We start from the raw sequence: 20,932 nt of genomic DNA, 5'->3' as shown, positions 1-20,932 counted from the left end.
AATTAAAAAAATCGTGGAAGTAGAGCTTAAGAAAGACATTAAATGAAAACTATAGCGGACATGATCAGTTTAGCTGTTTTTGAGTTATCGCAAAAAGTTTCCCCTTCATAGTAAAAAGACATACTTTAATTAGGTACTGATTATGCAAATTTGCCTATTTGTTTAACTCACGTGAAAGGTACCGTTTCATCCCTTGGTTAACAATTTACTATACTTTAAGCTCCAGTTTAGCTTATTGTGACGGAAGAGTAACTACGGAACCCTACACTGAGCGTGGCCCGACATGCTCTTGGCCGGTTTTTTTAAATTATTTTGTTTTCGGGTCCGAGACGTTGCGTATTAAGCATGATACGAGTATAATGATTAGTAGCTACGAAATAGTACGTTTATTTTAATTTCGCAATGTTCCTTCTGGAGTAGGTCCATGAAACTTTTATATAATATAGAATATAAATTGGTACATTTTTGAAAAAAAAAAATGGTGTGTGTACCATGAGCCAAACTTGAGATCCATGTACAAATGAGTTTGATTCATACTTCTTTATCCCCACCTTTTTCAAATCGGGCACGAGCAGCGGTCCGATCGCAAGCCATTGTTTATTAATAATGCAAGGCTCTTAGTGGGAGTTCAATGAATAGTACGCACCAAAGAGCCAATACATATTAATTTCGCAATGTTCCTTCTGGAGTAGGTCCATGAAACTTTTGTATCATGTAGAATATAAACTGGTTCATTTTTGAAAAAAAAAAAATGGTGTGGTACCATGAGCCAAACTTGATATACAGGTTGATTCTTTTTTATTTTTGTTTTTTTTACAAGAATTTCAATGGTTAGGGGGTTAATATTTTTTTGCACATAGCTTTTAGTCTTATTAATATTTGTACGAAATTTGAAATTCGTCACTTTCATAGTTTAGGAAAAAATAATTAAAACAGTTTTGGGGTTAATCGGGGTTTTTTCACCCCCAGGGGGTAACAGAGGGATGAAACTTTGTGCAGAGTATAACCTCCCCAAGAGGCATCGTTTGATTACAGTTTCGGCCCAAAATCGCTGGGGGCAATTTTTCCTAGGCTATCCTGCTACACCCTTTAAAGTCAAGTAGCATTTTAAGGAAGAAGTTAAGTTAGTTTTCCATTTTTTCCTTTAATATAAAATTTGGAGTACTTATCGCTCGCACACGAATGTGCTTGTTAAATAATTGGTTTAAATTTAACTCATATCAGTGAAAGAATAAGGATCAAAGTTAAGTGGCGTTCTAAAAGTTTTAATCATGTGTTGAAAGATGGCAGTAAATTTACTGGGTGGCTACAAAGTTTACTTTGAATCCACCTCTATTTCAAATTCTCTTTGACTTTACTTCATTATGACAGTCAGTTACCTTTAGTGAATAGGTATGTATGTATGTAGTGGGGCACATTCACACCTCCGGAGGTGGCGTTAAGATGGAACAGGCTTTCTGTAGATGTCGCTAGACGCCACCTCGAGGCGTTTATAAATAAAGGAAAGAATGGGAAGATTCGTGCGCTTCTGGTAACTCAGTTGGTTAACCTTTTTGACGCCGTGTCGAATACAGCTGTCACTCGGTCGCCATGTCACCGAAGTGTCCAATCTGAAATTGAACTTTATGCACTCGTATGCACGTAGGTCTGTGTTGCTCTGTGGTCTGTGACGGATTAATCAGTCTTCAGCGTTGGACCTACGGTGCGGATATATCCGTCATTGGCGTCAAAAACGTTAAAAGGCACGGATTGCAGAGGTCGCAGGTTCAATTCCTGCCGGAAGCGCTGGATTTTCAAATTTTTCCTTTGATATAAAATTTATTTACATGGAAAAAAATCGGAAACTTCTGTAATATTTGTATGGGAGTCGTAATCTTTCATTCGCATAATAAAAGTTTCTCTTGTTTCCCGTGAAATTTGCCTTAAATTTCCTAGAACTTTTAAAAAATGTTGACATCTATAATTAGGATAAGTATAATATAAACTAAACAATGATTCCGGTGAAGTTACTAAAGAAAGTAGTAGCAACTTACATACCACGCACGCATCCAACTTCCACGCACAGAAAGACGTGGGGACGGCCACTAAACTAAAACCATAGGATGTGTCAGTATAACCGATCAGAATTTTATGAAAATAGGATTATAGGGTCACTTGTGAACCTCCCCAGCTTCGCACAGGTTACACAAAACCTTAATAAATTATACACTTAAACCTTTCTCAAGAATCACTCTATTGACAGGTGAAAACCGCATGAAAATCCGTTTAGTTCTTGAGTTTATCGCGAACATACATACACACAAACCGACGCGGCAGGGGATTTTGTTTTATAAAACGAAAGTTCCTGGAATCTTAATAATTTTAAAAAAAATCTTTAAAAAATCCCTGACATATAATTTTTAAAACAGCATTCCTAAAATTCGAATAGCTCATTCCAGAAACTTTCAGTATTACCCACGTAGGGCATAGTGATAATAAGCGAATTGTCGCTATAATCGAAGTAATCTTATCCGACTTTGTTACAAATAATTTAATATGAAAACCAAACGTCACACAGTAATTAGGTCAAAATAAGTGGTTGGCGGTGGATAAGTAGAGTCATCATATACCTACGGATTCCATTGTATTTTCATAGAAAATGCCAACTACGTTTTCCTTCATTTCCGCCTGCCTCAACCTTGAAGTCTCAATCTAAATGCACGCTCCCATATATCACTTTGCGCAGGTAAATATACAACACATTAAGACAAGTCCATCGACGCCTACGCATGTGTGTACGCATGTCTTAACAGTGTGAACGATGGTGTATGTGTTGATAATTTGTTAACTGGTTCATGGAATTCGTCATTGAGATGTTTGATTGATTTGAACCGGGTTTGTTTCGTCAGATCTAAAATTCCTTCTAAAAAAGTGTCGGGAAGATTTCTGCAGAAAGGGGCCCACTTTTTTTACCATTAGGTACCAGTTCGCCGGACGATATCGGCCTGTCAGTAGTGTCAGTTATTCGCAATTGTCAGCTTTTGCGAATAACTGATAGGCCGATATCGTGCGGCGAATTGGTTATGAGTGGGCCCCTTAAGGTAGCTGCCGTAAGAGTCCCTTCCCCGATAAAGTAGCCCCTTATTTTTGTGTGGAATGCCTCAACAATAAAATAATTTATGACGATAGAGCTAAGGTCAGCCGGGTGTGGGGACAAGTGCGTCTATAGGGGCAAGAGTAGGCGCAGGGTTACTTTAGGTGTAATTACAGATTTGTCGTCGGAATCTAGATATCGGTACAGTGCGAGAGATTATCTGCAGGTACTGGTGTAACTCGAAAAGTATCCAAAATTGCAAAATTTCCACATGGAAATATTTCGAAAAATTCTCACGTTTTTTATGGAGATCGCAATTTCCCATTGCCAAAATGAAAGTCCAAGAACTTTTTAATTTTTTTGGATAATTTATAGGAAAAGTGCAGTGATGAGCGCAGTTTTGCCTAAGCATCTGCGATTTTTTTTGGTAGTGCAGATACAGAAGTGCAAGTTGTGGAAGATTCCAAAATAGTTGAAGGGGTTATCGGAAATATCATGGAAATTTCATTGAAAATTAGGAAAGCTCTTATTTTGAATTGGAAAATTCATATATAGGTTGACCGTTCAGTTTAATATGAAAAAAAAAATCCAAAGAAATTCTGCAATATGACGCGTGATCATATATTACTGATCAGGCTTTATAAACCATTCATGTACATATTATGAACATAATGTGATTGTGGTATTACGAAACAATACAGTTTGCCCTAATTCGTGTGAGTATAGGTATGTTACATTTGTTTGTATCGCCTCACTAAATGAGTTACAATGGGTGGGATTCCATATTGTGTTATTATTTGAGTTTTTAGTTTAATAGTTATACATTTAATGATGTGATAGCTATGTATTTAACCTGTATATTTTCCGCGTCCATAATAAAGGGGCTACCTGCAGTTTTCATCGATTTTCGACTAGTTTTGAGTCGTTACTCCTTCATTTGCACTTTAGATAGAATTATAAGACAAACAGCTATCGGTTTTTCAATCTTTTATCTCCATTCTAGTTTGCCGGATTTTGATAGAAATGAACACTTATTTTTTTTATATTTCTGTTAAACATTGTCTAAAAACACACTTTTTTCGTTACTAGATTGCTCTGAAGGATTTTACATGTAGGAAATCTACACATTTTGGTTCGTCTTTGGCGTTTCTAAAAACTGATCAGAGATTTTAATTTTAAACTAATTAACACAAAAATTGTAGCCAGTTAACCAGTTTTTTTGCCTAAAATTGTTCAACTTTGATGCCAAATATCTCGAAAACAACTTTGAAGTAAATATAGTATACTATATTGCTTACAGCCGTTTCTGTTAATATGATAACTTGATAAGCTACAAAAAACATTAGAAAACTAAGGGATTCAGATCGAAGATCATTGGCGTTAGGGAGCCCCTTAACTATTCAACGCTAATCACAACACGTTGTCGTTTTTCCTCTACATATCGGGAAATCCCGGTTATCGGCTACGACATAGCGCTACGACCGTAGCTCTGAGGTGAATGTGTCAAGTAGGTAGGTACACATTTTTATTGTTATTCAGGCCCACTTGCCTTTTTAACAAAAAATACGGTTATTTCCAATACACCAATAATTCAAAAATACCCAAATGTTTACGGCAAAAACGATCTGTCAATTAGAGAAGTGAGTGATCCTGTAAACGTAATGGAACCAGTATATTTAGAGCGGTAATTGTAAACAATAACACGGCGCGGGCGGCTCAAGTCAAAACAGCCGATAATGATGTTGATGTAATAGTTTAAAACGGGGAAATAGGGCTTCCTTTATTTGGTTGTTTGTAAATGTAAGAACTTAAATACTCGCACATACGGAAATATGTTTGTACTATTTTGCAACTAGTAACTTCGACTTCCTCATATACAATAGTATTTTATACAACCGTGATATAATAGAAAGCTATTAAGTCGAGTTACGAAATTGAAAAGCTCGATTATAACACTATTGTATACAATACTTTGTCTACGAGTCATCTAAAATAATACTTTTTACAAATGGAAAATTATTATTATATTAATGTAATGTTAATACATACTTTATTGTTAATGTATATAGCTTAATTTTAAGATCAATATTTGCATGTTGCCATTGGCTAAACGTGTGATACCTACTGCTTATAATGATTATGTAAACTTCAATTTACCATGTTTACGCAAATAAATCATTATCTTATCTTAAAATTGGTAAGTGTCTCAGTAGACAAAGACATAAACGCGCGAAGTCCAACCGTTTAGTATTTTCTATGGGAGCGCGGCGGCACGTGATTGGTCATTTTTTTTATAGTTGATTGTAGCGTATCGAAAAGAATATTATAGTTGAGTTGGGAGCCCATACATGAAAAGTACACAATTCCAGTTTGGTATACGAAATCTTAAATCAACCATTACAGTCGACGACGAAAACAACACTTTTAAATCCGTTTATTAATATAATATTAATAATTCACGACTGTATAGACAGCATGGACCCGGGTATGTCCTTAAACTACGTCCAAAAGAGAGGTATGGCCACTGTGAATGTCATCGCGCTTTGTGTGGTAGGGCACAGCACAGCGGATATCATTCCTGATCTAAAGCCCAACAGGGGAAGTTCCTCCACCTTACAGAAAACCGCAGCCAAATAACATTAAACTTAGACCCTACTCATAGTGCTGTGCTCCTGCCGGTGAGTAAGGTTGCCAGAGCTCAAAGAGGGTGCGGAGTGTTAGGGACTTAGGGTCGACAACGCGCATTGTAACTCTTCTGGAGTTGCAGGCGTACATAGGCTACGGAGACTGCTTATCATCAGGCGGGTCGTATGCTTGTTTGCCACCGATGTAGTATAAAAAAAGCGTCAATAGCAAATAACGTCAAATATATATAAAAATAAATATGTATAAATAGCGTCAAATGTGTCATGTAATGTTATACGTTGTAATATTATGTATAAGTTTCTTTACAGTACATATGGGGCTACTTTATAGCACTAGTGCGAGAAGTAGCATATTACGTTACTGTGTCGAACATTTAAAGGGCCATATGTACTGTAAAACGTTGTACGATACATATGCGAATAGGTAATTCGCAACTCGTGTCGATTTAAAACACTCCCTTCGGTCGTGTTTTAATTTATCGCCACTCGTTTCGAATTTCCTATTTTTCGCACTTGTATCGTAATGTACTATTTTATTCCTCTTTTTATCTGTATATTTCTGTACCGAATCAACTATTTCTATTTCTAAAAATATCTTCCACTGACGAATAATATTCTAAATCGAATAGAAAATAAAATGGAAACAACATTTCAAATAAAATCATCTATTTTATTTTTTTATTTTGATGCAAGTTGCAAGAAATATAACGTAATTTTCCTACTTATTAAAATACACGTTAGGTCTTAAGCCTACTTAAAACTTTCTTTGTGAAATAGAAATAATTAAATAACGTCAATACGGTTAAGTGCGACATATGGGCAGTATGACAGATAAAATAATGACTTGAATTTTGACAATCCTAAATAGCCGAAAGGGATAGTGCCATACATAGAAAAAGACAGCATGATTTATCTCTAAATGTAAGTGTAAGTGTGTTGCTTTACTTGCTACTGGCGTTTAGTAGCAAATGTATAAACTTGCAATAAACATTTATCATTGTGTGAACAGGCCCCAATGTGAAGGTAAGCCACACTTAACCCACAGACACACTTATCCATGTTGACCTTGTTACAAGGACCAATTACATCCACACTTTCCGATATCGGGCCCGAAGTCAGTCCCGATGTCGGGCCTAATATTACGTTTACCGTTTCACGGAATATCAGCACATCATCAACAAAATTTGAAACTTAAAAAAATTATTCATATGCAAAAATATTACCTAAACGAACATTTTTGGCAATTTGAGTGAAAGTATTTTTTACATGATATATTTGGTGAAATGGATAAATACTCTTACTCGGACCCGACTTCGGGTCTGACATCAGGCCCGATTTAGTGTGGATGTAATTGGCGCTATACTTATAAGTAGAGTTCGAAGTAATAAAATCAATCACTGAGAGGTAGAGGTTCTACCGTGAACATCGTAAATTTAAATTCGCCCGGGTTTTATTCAAATAGTCTTACAATTTTAAAATAATACAATTTAAAATCATGTAAAATAATAAAAATAATCATTTGGAATGGCGGTCACTTTAAATCACAGACCAATAAGGTGTTTAAAAATATCTTTTTTTTTACTTATTAAAATTTCAACTGTGAAAGTATATAATTCTAATACATTATAATTAAATTTTAGACATTACAAGAAACTTTATAAGTTTATTTTACTAATTTATATTACACATGATATGGTTCCCTGATAGCCTGTCATTCCAGTGGATTGGGACAGTAGTGATCAAGCATGTGTTTAGATAATTTCGACCACCTCACCGGCTTGACTGCTTCTGCTATTTTTGGATTTGTGACCTCAATACAGGTAACTTTGCAGAGAATTAAAAGCTCAGAATACAAAACATGATCATTAAAATCTGGCAACTTTTATCGATATTTTAGTGATAAGTTCATTTTATCGGGAAATGTTTTGCGGATGTTACACTCGTAAAGAGACCCCGAGACGGGCCAAGAACGAGTGTGTACATGCTGCTCCCTTCTGGTCTCGCTCTTCCTTATCTCGTCTCGCTCTCCAAATGGATCGGAGCGGTGCCGAGACTTTCGACAAGAGGCTTTGGACGAGTGTGTACAGCCGGCATTAAAATACGAAATTTCGAGAAACAGGACATTTCAGATGAATCCTTCTAAGGCAGGCATATTTTTGGAAATGCTAATGCAACGTTTAAAAGAAATTTCGTCTCATGGAAGACATGCAAATATTTCGAAATAAACTTTTCATTTTATAATTTGGCAAGGGTTCTTTGTCATTGCAGCATAGACAGAGATAATCATGCTGCCTTTGTCTTACGATAGTATCATATCATCCCAAAAAAGGGACAGTTTTTTTATACTTTTTCTACTGAAAATAATTGTTTTGCCAGACTACGTTGTCATCCTTTATTAGGATGTCATCCTAATTTCGCTATCTTCTTAACATTACGATAAAATCATCTTCATGCCCTACGTTTCATTGTAAACAGTATTATAAACTAACTCCTGTATCTTCATCCGAAGCATCAACTTCTTTGCCGGCCCAAGCTTCCTCACATGCGGCAACAGACTGTTGAAAAACCCTATATCTTCATCCTTTGCTGGCTCCCCGACGTCTTGCCCAGCAGTCGTACAAGGGCTTTTTGGGACCTCATCATCATCATCATAAAAATCAGTCTCCATAATTATAGGCTTAGTGTCAAACTCATCAAATTCATCATCTTTAACACTAACATTCGTCGGTTCTGGAACTGGCTCCATATTGTAATAACTGCTGCTTTGTTCGGGAGGCTCAAAATCTTGATCCGCGAAATGATCTTCAGTCCCAGGAGTCTCTTCATAGTCATTGAATTGATTAGTTAAAAATTGTAGTTTAGGTAAATATTCCCATTCAGAATCTTGCTTCCTGACCTCTTTTCTGGCCTGGTCTCTGAGGTATTTCCACTTGAGCCGCGCTTCGTCGCCTGTAAGTGAATTATTGAGTGGTTTGTAAATATAGAACTGTAGGAACTTGGCCAAATGCGGTGTTGTCTAGGCATTGACGGGAGTTTAGACAGTTTATTTACGGTGGTGGAACTAAAAGGTCCGCGGTGGATTTTGCTTTATTTAAATATTCTTAAGTTGTGCTATACTAAGTTCTTAATTAGGTAAGTTTAAATGGAATACGTTATGTGAATTACTGTTATAAACTAGATGTCCAAAGATGTACTTTTACAAATAAAATAAGGACTTTGTAAAGTATTGCTATTGGCACAGTAAACAATAGTTAATGACAATTAATTAATGACATTAATCACTAATTACCTAATTGTAGTTGCCTAAGAGGCATCAGGCGTAATCATTGCTTAATTTACGCAACTTTATAGTTTGCAAATATGGATGCCCAATAATCTAATTTATATTAAACTAAGTTATTAATTGGCCAACAGCAGCAGCAATTGCAGATGGACACATCTTGGTATTAAACAAACAATATTGTCAAACACATTTTAGAAAAAGGTCACTTCTGTGGTAAAAACATGAAAATTTTACGACCCACATTTGTGTACTTAAGTAGTTATATTCCGTTTTTATTATTTGTGTCTTAAGTACTTCAAAAATTAGCTTTGGATTCTTTTAACTTTGCGATACAATAACGCAAATAACCAATAATCATATAATGTAGTGTGTACATACGTGTGACTCCCAGCTCTTGAGCAATCTCCTTCCAACTCTCATCCAACTTATACCAATTGTGGTGCCCTTTCAGCTGCCTGTTCCAAATAATATCTCTCGCTTGCACCAGCTCTATTAACTTATTCATATCAACATCTATCGTGCGTCTTTTGTTCATGAGGAATTTCTTCCTCATGGTGTATCCTAGTTTTGGTCTCTTTATGGAGTCATCAAGGGCATTGAAGACCTCGTCGTTGGTATCACCCTCGTCTTCGTCGTCTTCTGCGAGGAACTGGTGGTGGATGAACTTGAGTTTCGGGAAGTGAGGCCATTCGGATTCGTTGGGGTTCTTTTTCATTTCTTTGCGGCATTGGTCTTTTAGGTTCTTCCATCGTTTGCGGCAGTTTAGACCTGGAATGTAAGGAGGCTGTGTTTATATTTAATAAAAAGGTAGGTACATAGACATAGGTACATTCACAATCCTGAAGAAAGGCCCTGGCCTTGACCTGTCAAGAGCATACTAAGCCGGCGAACGTGTATGAGGAATATGAAAGTGAAGGAAGCGAAAGAGCGTCAGGATCGTAGCAAGTGGAAATCTGTGGTCTCTGCCCAACCCTCCGGGAAATAGGCATGATTACATATTATATATATGTATGTGTGTATGTACACACCTCGTACATACATTCACCTGCAATATCTTACATAACAAACCGCGATAAAATATGGAAAGCCCGTCTAAGCAAACTTTACACCGACTTGCTGAGAATACAGTACTAAGTGAAGGAGCGTCATTATAAACGTCATATTTTCATAGAAATTTAATTTAATGACATGATCACACTTTGTCATTGCTATTAATACGTTTTAGGCTAAACCACAAAAAATATGCACAATATTATTGCGGCGACTGCTCGAAGGATAGGGACATTATTGAAATCTAGCTCAACACTATCATCATCTACAAGTAGCTATCATTTAATCTTTGTACTGCAAAAAATTACGTTAGGTATCTATCTACTCAGGTATACTGTGCGGCAGTGTAAGGTGACAGATGCAAGTTTAATGGTTGATCTATTTAGGGTTCAGGCTAATTTGGCGGTCAATACTAACATTACTAACAGTATGAAATGTCCAATGTAAAGTAAACCCTAAACGGCTCGTCAATTAAAGGCCGTGACTGTATCTACCAAATTTTTTCAATTAAAAACAACATATTTAAAAATGTTTTCTTTTATGGTTTGGACTATGGAGGTATGTAATATTATGTACCTTTTATGTCACGAAATCCTGTGGGAGCTTTTTTGTTAGCTCGCTATAGTCGCTATCAATGATAGATAAATGTTTTGTATACTTTTGGTTTCTGTACCTCATGAAAAATTACGATACTTAAACCGAAAAATCCTGGTAGGTACTAACTTAATCCATCAACATTTCAATCATCAATTGCTTAGTTTAAATGCCTAGGCAAATAGTTACAGCACCGGGTTCGAACCGGCAATATTTCACAAACAACCCCGCCAATACCAAATTAATTTTCAAAATAAAACTAATCTTCCTTTCATATTTAGATGAATACTGTTAGAATAACAACAAATATGTCATCATTTTCAAATAAACGTTTAAAATGAAAGAAATACATGTTTCCGATGCAAATGGACCTATCTACGGCATTAAAATTATTACATAACGCATACATTACAAGCGCACTCATCCGCTCTAAATGCGCAACTCGCTCGCTAGCAATAACAAAAATGGCGGAGGCGGGCGCGGGCGTTCACCCGCCCGAAACAAATACTCACTGCTAGTCCCCACTTCCGCGGCCACCTCGTTCCAATAACGCTCCAACTTAAAACGATTCCTGTGTCCTCTGTAGCTTTTGTCCCAGAGACATTCTCTCGCCTGGACTGCGGCTATAAGCTTATCCATGTTCTTCGAACGCATCCCTTTAGCCTTCATAGTAGCGGGCGCGGCAGCGGAGGCGGGCGACGCGAGCGGCGCGCTGCGCGGAACTAAAGAGTACAGACTGGGGTGCCCGCCCGCGCGCGTGGCTTGCTCGCTCGCTCCCGCTCCCGCTGCATGCTATAGCCTTCTCGTTCGTCGCCCCGCTCCCCTCTCCGCCATCGCGATACGCCTCGGCGGGTAATCCGCTCTCTGATACCACAATACTAACTTAGTCGCTTATAAACATGCTTGTACGTTCACTGCTGCTTTCCTTAGTGGTTGCCATTTAAGTTTCGTACTGAATACGCAGTGGATGGTTAGGTTATTGTTAGACGCGGTTATTTTTAGTTTTCGGGTGTGTCTTGGGTGAGGGGTGCACACCGGTGTGGCTGAGCGATTTAGCACGGACGCTGCGCGTTTCTCTTATGATCCGTGACTGGCGAGTCCTTGCTATCATACCTATTTTTCTTTTTAAATCTGTTGCAACGACTGTGTTTTCATTATAATTTCGGTAATATGTACCTACTCACAGTATTTTCAAATAGGTTGAATGAGCTAATTTATTACACTATATTTGTTGTTTGTTTTTAGTTTAGATAGGTACAATCTGATAAATATCGGCAATAGTTCTTATCTCATAAAGATAATAAGAATAATAACAAAACATCGATACCTAATTACAATATATATATATATATACATACACATTATGTATACCGTTATTACAATACATAGATGCAGTATTTATATTTAAGTATGCCGAAAGCCAAAACCAGTTAAAACTATGGATTCGCGCAAAATTAGCTTGTGTATAGTTACAATTAAATAATTGGTCGAATCATTTTATCCTGTCCCGTCGTCCAAGGGACAATACTGCCTATGTTCGAAGAGATGTTGTATGACGAATTGCTAATTTGCTATCATGCTCAGTGGATAACTGTCATAGAAATGGCATAAAACTACCACAAAAATTCATATTTAATACATTAAAATACCATAAAATCAGGATTACGAGTACTTACAAAAGTGATTGTCCAAGAAGGGACGAAAAAACCGTAACCATGCCAACGAGTGACACTAAAAATAATAATAAAAGTTGATGCATCCAATTATAATCCTGACTTTATACAGAAAAAATAATTTTCGGTTGTTGGATATGTTACGAAGTACTCTTAAATAACATTTGGACACTTAGGTGATTAATTCTGTCTTCTTATAGGCACTTCCTGCTGTTATGCGTGCTCACAAAGTAGAGACGCCAGAAAATAGATTTTTTTATATTTTTTTATAAATATTATTAGACATTATTGCACAAATTGACTAAGTCCCACAGTAAGCTCAATAAGGCTTGTGTTGAGGATGCTTAGACAACGATATATGTAATAAATAAATATTTATAAATACATAGAAAACACCCATGACTCAAGAACAAAATATCCATGCTCATCACACAAATAAATGCCGTTACCAGGATTTGAACCCATTAGGCCAAACCGGTCGTCATGTTTCATGTTACATCACTGAATGAAGACCACCGCAAAGATGTATCTATATCTCTTTTTTAAGTTACATTCCCATCGTAGGTAAATTACTCTATGTAAATTGGTTTTGAACTACGTTTCTAGCAAGGTAGATAGGTTTGTCCAGACAAAGCATGCACTTATGGTGGCTCCACAATTAATATTATGCACAGTCATGAGCACCGACGGTGCAAGGCTTTGCACCCGTATCTCATTAATAGGTAAAGTACCTAGTACCTACTACTATTACGGAGACTCCGCTGTCCGTCCGTCCGTCTGTCACCAGGCTGTATCTCATGAACCGTGATAGTCAGCCGGTTAAAATTTCTACAGATTATGTATATCTATTGCCGCTATAACAAGAAAAAATACTAAAAACAGAATAAAATAAATATTTATTTCCAATCTCGAGGTTCTCATCCAATCACCGAAGTTAAGCAACGTCGGGCGGGGTCAGTACTTGGATGGGTGACCGTTTTTATAGATAATGGTACGGAACCCTTCCTGTGCGAGTCCGACTCGCACTTGGCCGGTTTTTTTTATCTAGTCTGTGCGGAAAGAGGAGAGTCGTGGAATATAAGGGAACCAATACATTCTGTTACTCATCTCTTTCCGCGCAAATTCTGTTTAATGATAAAGGGACTTTAGAATTACGTAAAATACAGCCAATTTTAAGATTGACTATAAATTTTCTTTATTTAGCTTCAAAAACGTACCTACATTTAAGACACATTCATTCGTCATTTACTACCTGCAAATTGTAATGAGAATAAACGCGCAAAGCTTAACGCAGGTGACGCTGCAATCGTTTAAGAAAAATACATGTCATTAGAAATGTCATATCCCTGACCAAATAAATCACAGTTTCAGTTTCAGAAACATTTATAATCAGCGGGTTTTAAACCTCAGTAGCGGAGCGTCTAATAATCCACCTGAACTAAACCCTCCTCCCGACATCCAATATACCATACTTTTTCTGAAGCTTTTATGTACAAATAATAAATTATAGTCTTACTTACCCTTTGGGCTCTAGATCCAAAGTTTCGGCTGGCTATCAGAAGACTAGTAAGGAACAACATAGTGTCATAATCACTTCGCAGTTCACTTTACTATACTTAAATAGTTTTTCCACTTCACTTCCTAAATCTAAGTTAATAATTTATAAAATAATAATTATTGATTTCTGAATGCACTAAAACATTTAGATAGCCAACCTACCTACTAAAACCGGCGAAGAGCATGTCGAGCCATACTCAATGTATCTCATCGTATTTTTAAGATGCCGTATGTTTAGAGAGCGGAGTTTTTGAAGACTCGTACCGATTTTTTATTGGATAACAATACGGTTGCCATAAAAATTGTAACTTTGAGGATTTTCTAGGAACTTCAGGGATTCGAATTCTGATTTTTTGACTTTCACTCGATATAAAAAATCACGAACATATGTTTAAACCCCCTTTAATTTTTTTTAACTATTTATGCACTAAAGCTAAAAGTATAAAACTTGTATTTTTTTTTACTGAGGTACAGTCAGCATCAAAAGTAGCGGATCAAACAAGGTTTCAAAAGTATCTACCATTTTGTAACAGATTGATGATTCTATATGTAGACAATTTAGACTTTAAATGATGTTCTTTTGAAGGTGATTCTTAGAGAATTATCTATATTTAGAAAAGTTATCCCGAATATCAGATACTTTTGGCACGTTGTTTCATCAGCTACTATTGATGCTGACTGTACAACATGTTAAAAGTCTTCATTGATGTGTAATTTATAGGAAAATAAGTTGTTTTTAATGACACGTCCTCACTTTGTTTTGTTCAAGCCAGTGTAAAGTTAGCTCCGACGAACTCTTTCTCAAAATTATTTATCGTCTTGTTTTTCTCCCCAAATAATGTGGCGGAGTGTAGCTTTTTGTATGAGATATAATTAATTTTTAGATTTAGATTTTAAATTTTATAGGTTACCTAGTTATATAATTCTGCTATTTGTTTTCTTGTATTATGTCCTAGTTTTCTATTATTACATTTGGATAATCTTTTTTAAGTATTCTCATATGAATTGTAATCTATTTACAGCTTAAATGACATGCAACATGCAACAGCACTCGACTGTCTAGACTTTTTTTATGTATTTGATAGAAGACATAAATACAACTGTGACACAATGGTCAGAAACAAGACAATGAAAAGAATTTCGACCCCTTTTGTTCAAGCCAGTGCAAACTTAACTTAGTCGAGCTGTTCAATGTTACTGCATCGCCTAAATAATTACCCAAGACTCGTAAAAAAGTAATTGTGGCTATAAACCCAGTGACGTCCATCATAATCGATGAAACGCGAATTTCATGGCCTATTTTATGAGTTATCGCATATCGATGCATCTACGTCGCTGGAACTGTTCATAACGTTATCATGTAGTCAAGGAATTTAGTTTTTGTACCATTTCGTACCTTGTCACAGTGACAATCAATACCTATGAAAGTCGTAGTCGTCGTACGTATAAGATGGCATAGACGTCTCGAGAATATTTTTTTGTGTGTTAGCTTATTAATGTTGTTTAAGGTGTAATATTGATAGCTTATTATTATGCAAACTATCGAGCAAGTGTGCAGCTAATGAAAAACTAATCTTGAAACGCGTTTAACCACATCGTGGCTTTTAGTAAAGTCCAGCTATCTCTTTACTAAAAGCAACCACCGAACAACGTCATGCTCTACGAGAATTTGAAATAGAGGTGGATTGTCGAATTAAATTTTGTAACCACAGTAAATTCACTGTGCACATAAATTTACTACCATCTTTCGACACATGATTAAAACTTTTAGAAGCCATTTGGCTTTGATCCTTATTCTTTCATTGATTTTGTTAAATTTGTTAAATATCAAAAATGGCGCCATCTACTAGTGCATAGGCCAAAGGTGTCGCAGCATCTTTTCGAGCGATGGCGCCATAACCTTTGGCCTATGCCACATATTTTGACTAAGGTGTAGAGTTTGTGAAGTTAGGGCTTGTAGAGTTAGAAGCTTGTCTCTACAAAAGATCTGATAACTTTTTGACAGGACGAGCCTTATGGTTTCGTCTTTGCAACATTTTACTAGAAAATGTTTTTGATGGGATACTAGATTCTTCGAGGCAAACGTTTGGTAAGCGAATGTGAATTGGATGCAAGTTTTACGTTCTGTTTACTGCATATTTATATGCAGTTTCGTTACAAGTATCACTTGGACGTTTATGTTCTAGGTATTCTCAAATAATAGGGCTTTAAAAGTGATGGGACGTTTATCGCTTTAATAATGCATATTTCTTAGAAGTAACTACGTAAGCATGCTACGTAAGTATGCATGCACAGAATTGCACTTTTAATAGGTACCGCTTATTATGAAGGAACTCAGGTAAGCCTTTTTTAGGATTCCGTAGACAAATGGCAAAAAACGGAACCCTTATGGATTCGTCATGTTTGTCTCTCTGTCCGTCCATATGTCACAGCCACTATTTTCCGAAACTATGAGGACTATACTGTTAAAACTTAGTAAGTAGATGTATTCAAAAAACTAATTTTCGGGGTTCACCTTAGAACTGAAACTGAAATTTGGGAATTGTGTTTTCTAATAAACCAATTAATTTCTGTATACATAAATCAGTATATATTTTAATACATTTATTATAGGATTAATAATTTTAAAAAACAAGTATACTAATATTGTTGTAAAAATCCGTTTATTAATATTGTTATTCTACTTGTTTCCCAACTTTTGGTCTTTGTCACATAGTTTAATTTTAAGTACCATTTCGTAAGTCTCGGCCAGGCCGTTTTTGCCGAAACCGAAACTATGACCGGAGCATGATGTTTTGGCAGAAACCGAAACCGAATCTTCGGTCGGAAACTATTTATTTCGAGCAAACTCAATCTTATCTTGTAACCATAGGTCTGGTACGTCTAACACTGCTACCCCACTACGCAAAACAACTGTTAGTGAATTAAATCATTTAATAATTAACTACTGTGATCTAATGCAATTAATTCTAAATTCAAATGGATTTTTCGTTTAATAATTTTTTACATAGTTAACTACACGTAAGTACCGAATAATTATAATTTCACGTCACTATTATCTACTAAAGAATTAACTTAGTAGCACAAAGTATCGCGTAACATGTAAGAGCCGCGATCGCGTGGAACTAAATGGAACAGTCCTTGAATGAATTACTATCCTCTGACAAGAAAGTACGAGAGTGTTGTAGGGTGACCAGGTTTTACACTTCCATTTAAAGAATCCAAGGGAAAAAATGATTTTGTATCGAGAGCCCGCAGCAAGCTCGGTTCGCCATACAACCGTAGTTACGCTCTCATTTTAAATCGACTAGCTAGATTGCTCTGAAACTGTACTTACAATAGAATAGTAGATCTTATCTCAGTTGGTAAGATGACTGGTATTTTGGAGTCTCGCCCGAAATAGTGACACTTTTTCCTTATTTTTAAGTAGTCCAGGAGAAAACTTGAAACTGATAATTAGCCGACATAAGTTATCTCTTCAAGTGGCATATGTCGATTTTGAGTTATAGGAATTTATGCTCGCTTTGTAACGTATTTCTTGATCAAATCAGAGAGTCGTAACGTGCAGCATAGGTACAACACGTTGTTGAACATACCATTCTGTTTTTTTTCTTATGATGCCATCCACAACGGACTTATCGTAACCATTTGAATCCGCTAAGTGATAAATATTATTAAATTCAATCTGATAGTGTTCATCAGAAAGAGGCACAGTCAACATGATATGCACAGCATAACAATGAAAAGCAAACCAACGGTGGCAGCATGGTTCCATTTTTATCACTTGTCACTATGCCCTTCACTTTCGCACTTACACACTTGTTATAACGTAACAGGCATGGTGACAAATGATAAAGAGCCGACTATCTTAGCCCTACAAGTTGCTGCCACGGATTTAATGATGATTTATTTATCTAATTCGTAATGAAATAAAAATTGCAAAATGAGGGTCAACGTTTATGTTCTGTATTTTGTAAACCCTTGAAAACCCTCCCCTTTGAAAACCAAGGGCGTTCAAAACTGGCGAAATGTTCCATTCGCAAACCGTTTGAAAAGCCGCGTATTCATTTAATGTTCTGAGCAAACATTTTGGTTTGAGCAAATGTTTGCTTTTCTCATTTACTATTTGAGCAAGTGTTTCCATTAACCGAACGAACGGTTACTCGCTCTGTTCAGAACACTAAAGTGTAAATGCGGCTTAATTCAATTCAATTTGTTTATTCTTCAATTTAGGCATTAACATAATGCACCCATGAATGACAAAAAAGTACATTTGTACAGAATTCAAATTAAATTAAACAATCACAAACACATAGTTGGTAGTTAAGATAATCCACACATTGATTGTCTGCGTTAATGATAGCCATAGACATTTAGGAAATCAATTTATGAATGCTGCTAGCATTTTCTAGATTTAAATGAACGTTTAGGTACTTTACACTGTTAATTTTCAATTTTATACCACTAAAAATCCTTTAAGAACATACTAGATTGGTCACTCTATGCATCCCTAATTACATTATAGAAACTTGTGCAGTTCAGTTCAGATACACGCGCCCTTTTCTTTCCGGACTACGGCAAGGAAGAAAGGGTTATGATTTTAGCACGTTTATTTATTTATATTTATATATCAAAAAGTAGGTAAATAACAATAAAATTGTGCTACAACTATATTCCTCGCCAAGCTGTGATTCCAGTTTGTTGGCGAGATAGAGCTCCTTTTTACATTTTAAATATCTATGCTATGCATTTAATACTAAGCTCAGGTACAATCGACATCAGATATATCGGAGCAGCCAAGGCGCTCACAAATATCTGAACACGCTATTGTCAAGGCGTTAGAGTGCGCGTTCAGATATTTGTGAACACCTTGGCCGTACCGATATATATGATGGCGACTGTACTATCTGTAAAGAGAACATGCATGCCGATAGTTTATGAATAAAATGAAAAAAAAGTCACTGATACTTCAACAACTAATTCAGTTAATACTTTATTTATTTTCTTCCCTTGGCGAGCTTATTTTGTATTATACTTTTGGTATCAAAAACATGTACTGTGTAAGTTAGTTGGAAAATATGCCTCGCCAACCGATTTGGATTAATGGCACGAAAAAACGTCCTCGCGACTCCTTAGCTAACTATATATCTAAACAACCTGTATATACGACGACCGGTTTGGCCTAGTGGGTAGTGACCCTGCCTACGAAGCTGATGGTCCCGGGTTCAAATCCTGGTAAGGGCATTTGTTCGTGTGATGAGCATGGATATTTGTTCCTGAGTCATGGGTGTTTTCTATGTATTTAAGTATTTATAAATATTTATATATTATATATATCGTTGTCTAAGTACCCTCAACACAAGTCTTATGAGCTTACTGTGCGACTTAGTCAATTTGTGTAATAATGTCCTATAATATTTATTTTATTTATTTATTTATTTATTATATAGGCAATAAAACCGTATATTTTCCAGAAATCGAACCTACAGCCTAAACAAGCTTGCCGAACGAAACTTCAGTTGGACACAACCGAGAATACAGTTTCCACGCGGCCGAAAGTTTCCGCAGTTTTTTTCCCGAAACCGTAACCTTCAGCCGAAACATAACGTTTATAAGTAAACCTGGGTGCTTACCAAACGTGCCAATCGTTAACGCTCCGTAGCGTAACGTAGTCATCTCTATCACTCATAGTGACGGTTGCGTTTCGTTCGCTAGGGATCGTTAACGATTGGCACGTTGGCTACGCACCCAGCTGAAACCGAAACTTCGGTCGTATACTGGTTACCGGTTTATGAGGGTAGCAGCCTATATTATAGGCTTCTGCTGGCATCTTAAAGATAATCTTATTTGAATAAGAACCTCTTACCCTATCGACTTGGCCTATAATTTTCGTAAAGTCAGCATTTGGTGCTATGCCACGTTGTTTTTACATATTTGGAGACATTATAAGAAACTATCAAATCAAACTTGACGAATGACGAATCAAAATTTGATGATGATGATTGATTGATGAATAATTATCATCATACCTAATCATCATCGATTTTTACATATCTACCTGCGAAATTTCCTTGACAATGCAATGTTATGGCTTCATTAAGCGGGTCTGATGATGGAGATCGAAGGTGGCTAGATAGAAATAGTAGATTATTAACCAAGGGATGACAGACACTCATTTCTGCCGAGGTAAATAAAAACACTCTACTTTTCATTAGGAATACGGGGAAGGTAAAATACATGAGTTTTTTTTTTGCATGTCTAAATATATTTTACAGAATTTTTTGAGGGTACTTTCAATTAAACATTTAGGTAAAAGTATCGTTATTTATGGAATGGGGAGTTAAATATTAGAATATAAATTGTGTAACAAATCCATTTAAAACCTAATTTCAATTGCTTATCGTAAAAAAATGAAAGAAATCGATTCAGAAAGTGATCTGGACACTTTTTAGAACAACAATGACCCACTTTCAGAGCATGAGAAATGAAAAGTAATAAAATAACGCAACCTCATTGGCCGCTACTCTTTGACGTTTAAATAAAACTTTAGTCGAATATTAAACTATGTAACAAAAATGATACCTTTCTATAAACTTATTAAAGACGTGATAATATGCCATGTCACCAGCCATTTTAAAGTCGAATTTGCCTCTATTCCACTGCGCATGCACAAACTCGAGAGCATTAAGTGTCATCTCACCTTTACTTGAGAGTGACAGAGATGCATCTACATCCAACATAGCAGCATCCCTGTCTTTCAGAGCTATACTTTTTTAATTATATTTTTATGATTACGGCTCAAGTCATCGTTTCTTAATTGTATTACGGAAGCTTAGCCGGTGAGTTGGCTTAGTTTTAAGTTAATGTTAGACTTTAGGTTAGACCTAAACTGTCCACTTTTTTATTTAAATTGATATAACTACATATAGGTAACAATTTAAGGTATATGTAGATAGACTTTTTTTTATTTTATTGAGTTTTGATAGATGTAGTTATGACGAATAAAAATTTAAAACTTTGTGTTCAGGACCGCCTCGTCCACAATCCTATTTCGTCA

At 36.1% G+C, this 20,932-nt stretch overlaps 3 protein-coding genes across 6 annotated transcripts in view; 1 reads left to right on the top strand and 2 right to left on the bottom strand.

Annotated features, from left to right (window-relative positions):
* The window catches only part of LOC133530764 (ankyrin-2-like), a 170,224-nt gene extending 153,003 nt beyond the window's left edge, over positions 1-17,221 (bottom strand). For both annotated transcript variants that reach the window (XM_061868826.1, XM_061868827.1), the window contains exons 1-2: positions 16,905-17,221; positions 13,839-13,965 (exon numbers count right to left, since the gene is read on the bottom strand). In XM_061868826.1, coding sequence (XP_061724810.1) covers positions 13,839-13,898 — 60 coding nt within the window. In that variant the 5' untranslated portion in view covers positions 13,899-13,965; positions 16,905-17,221. The remainder of the gene's footprint in view (positions 1-13,838; positions 13,966-16,904) is intronic.
* Positions 1-20,932, top strand: part of LOC133530765 (uncharacterized) — a 70,729-nt gene that overhangs the window by 34,521 nt on the left and 15,276 nt on the right. Inside the window, exon 1 of one of the 3 annotated variants that reach the window (XM_061868832.1) lies at positions 20,697-20,714. The exons of the other annotated variants lie outside the window; for them this stretch is intronic. The gene's annotated coding sequence lies outside the window, so the exon portion shown is untranslated. Of the gene's footprint in view, positions 1-20,696; positions 20,715-20,932 lie in introns of those variants that run through there. 3 annotated transcript variants of the gene reach the window in all.
* On the bottom strand, positions 6,368-11,903 carry LOC133530767 (uncharacterized). Its single transcript, XM_061868835.1, has 3 exons — positions 11,158-11,903; positions 9,380-9,769; positions 6,368-8,667 (listed from the first exon to the last, which is right to left on the bottom strand). Exons 1-3 carry the CDS (start codon positions 11,312-11,314, stop codon positions 8,174-8,176), a joined length of 1,041 nt encoding a protein of 346 aa, XP_061724819.1. The 5' UTR covers positions 11,315-11,903; the 3' UTR covers positions 6,368-8,173.

The sequence above is a fragment of the Cydia pomonella genome, chromosome 23 (genome assembly GCF_033807575.1).
Source record: "Cydia pomonella isolate Wapato2018A chromosome 23, ilCydPomo1, whole genome shotgun sequence".
NCBI lineage: Eukaryota > Metazoa > Arthropoda > Insecta > Lepidoptera > Tortricidae > Cydia > Cydia pomonella.
This window is presented reverse-complemented; position numbering and strand designations above follow the sequence as displayed.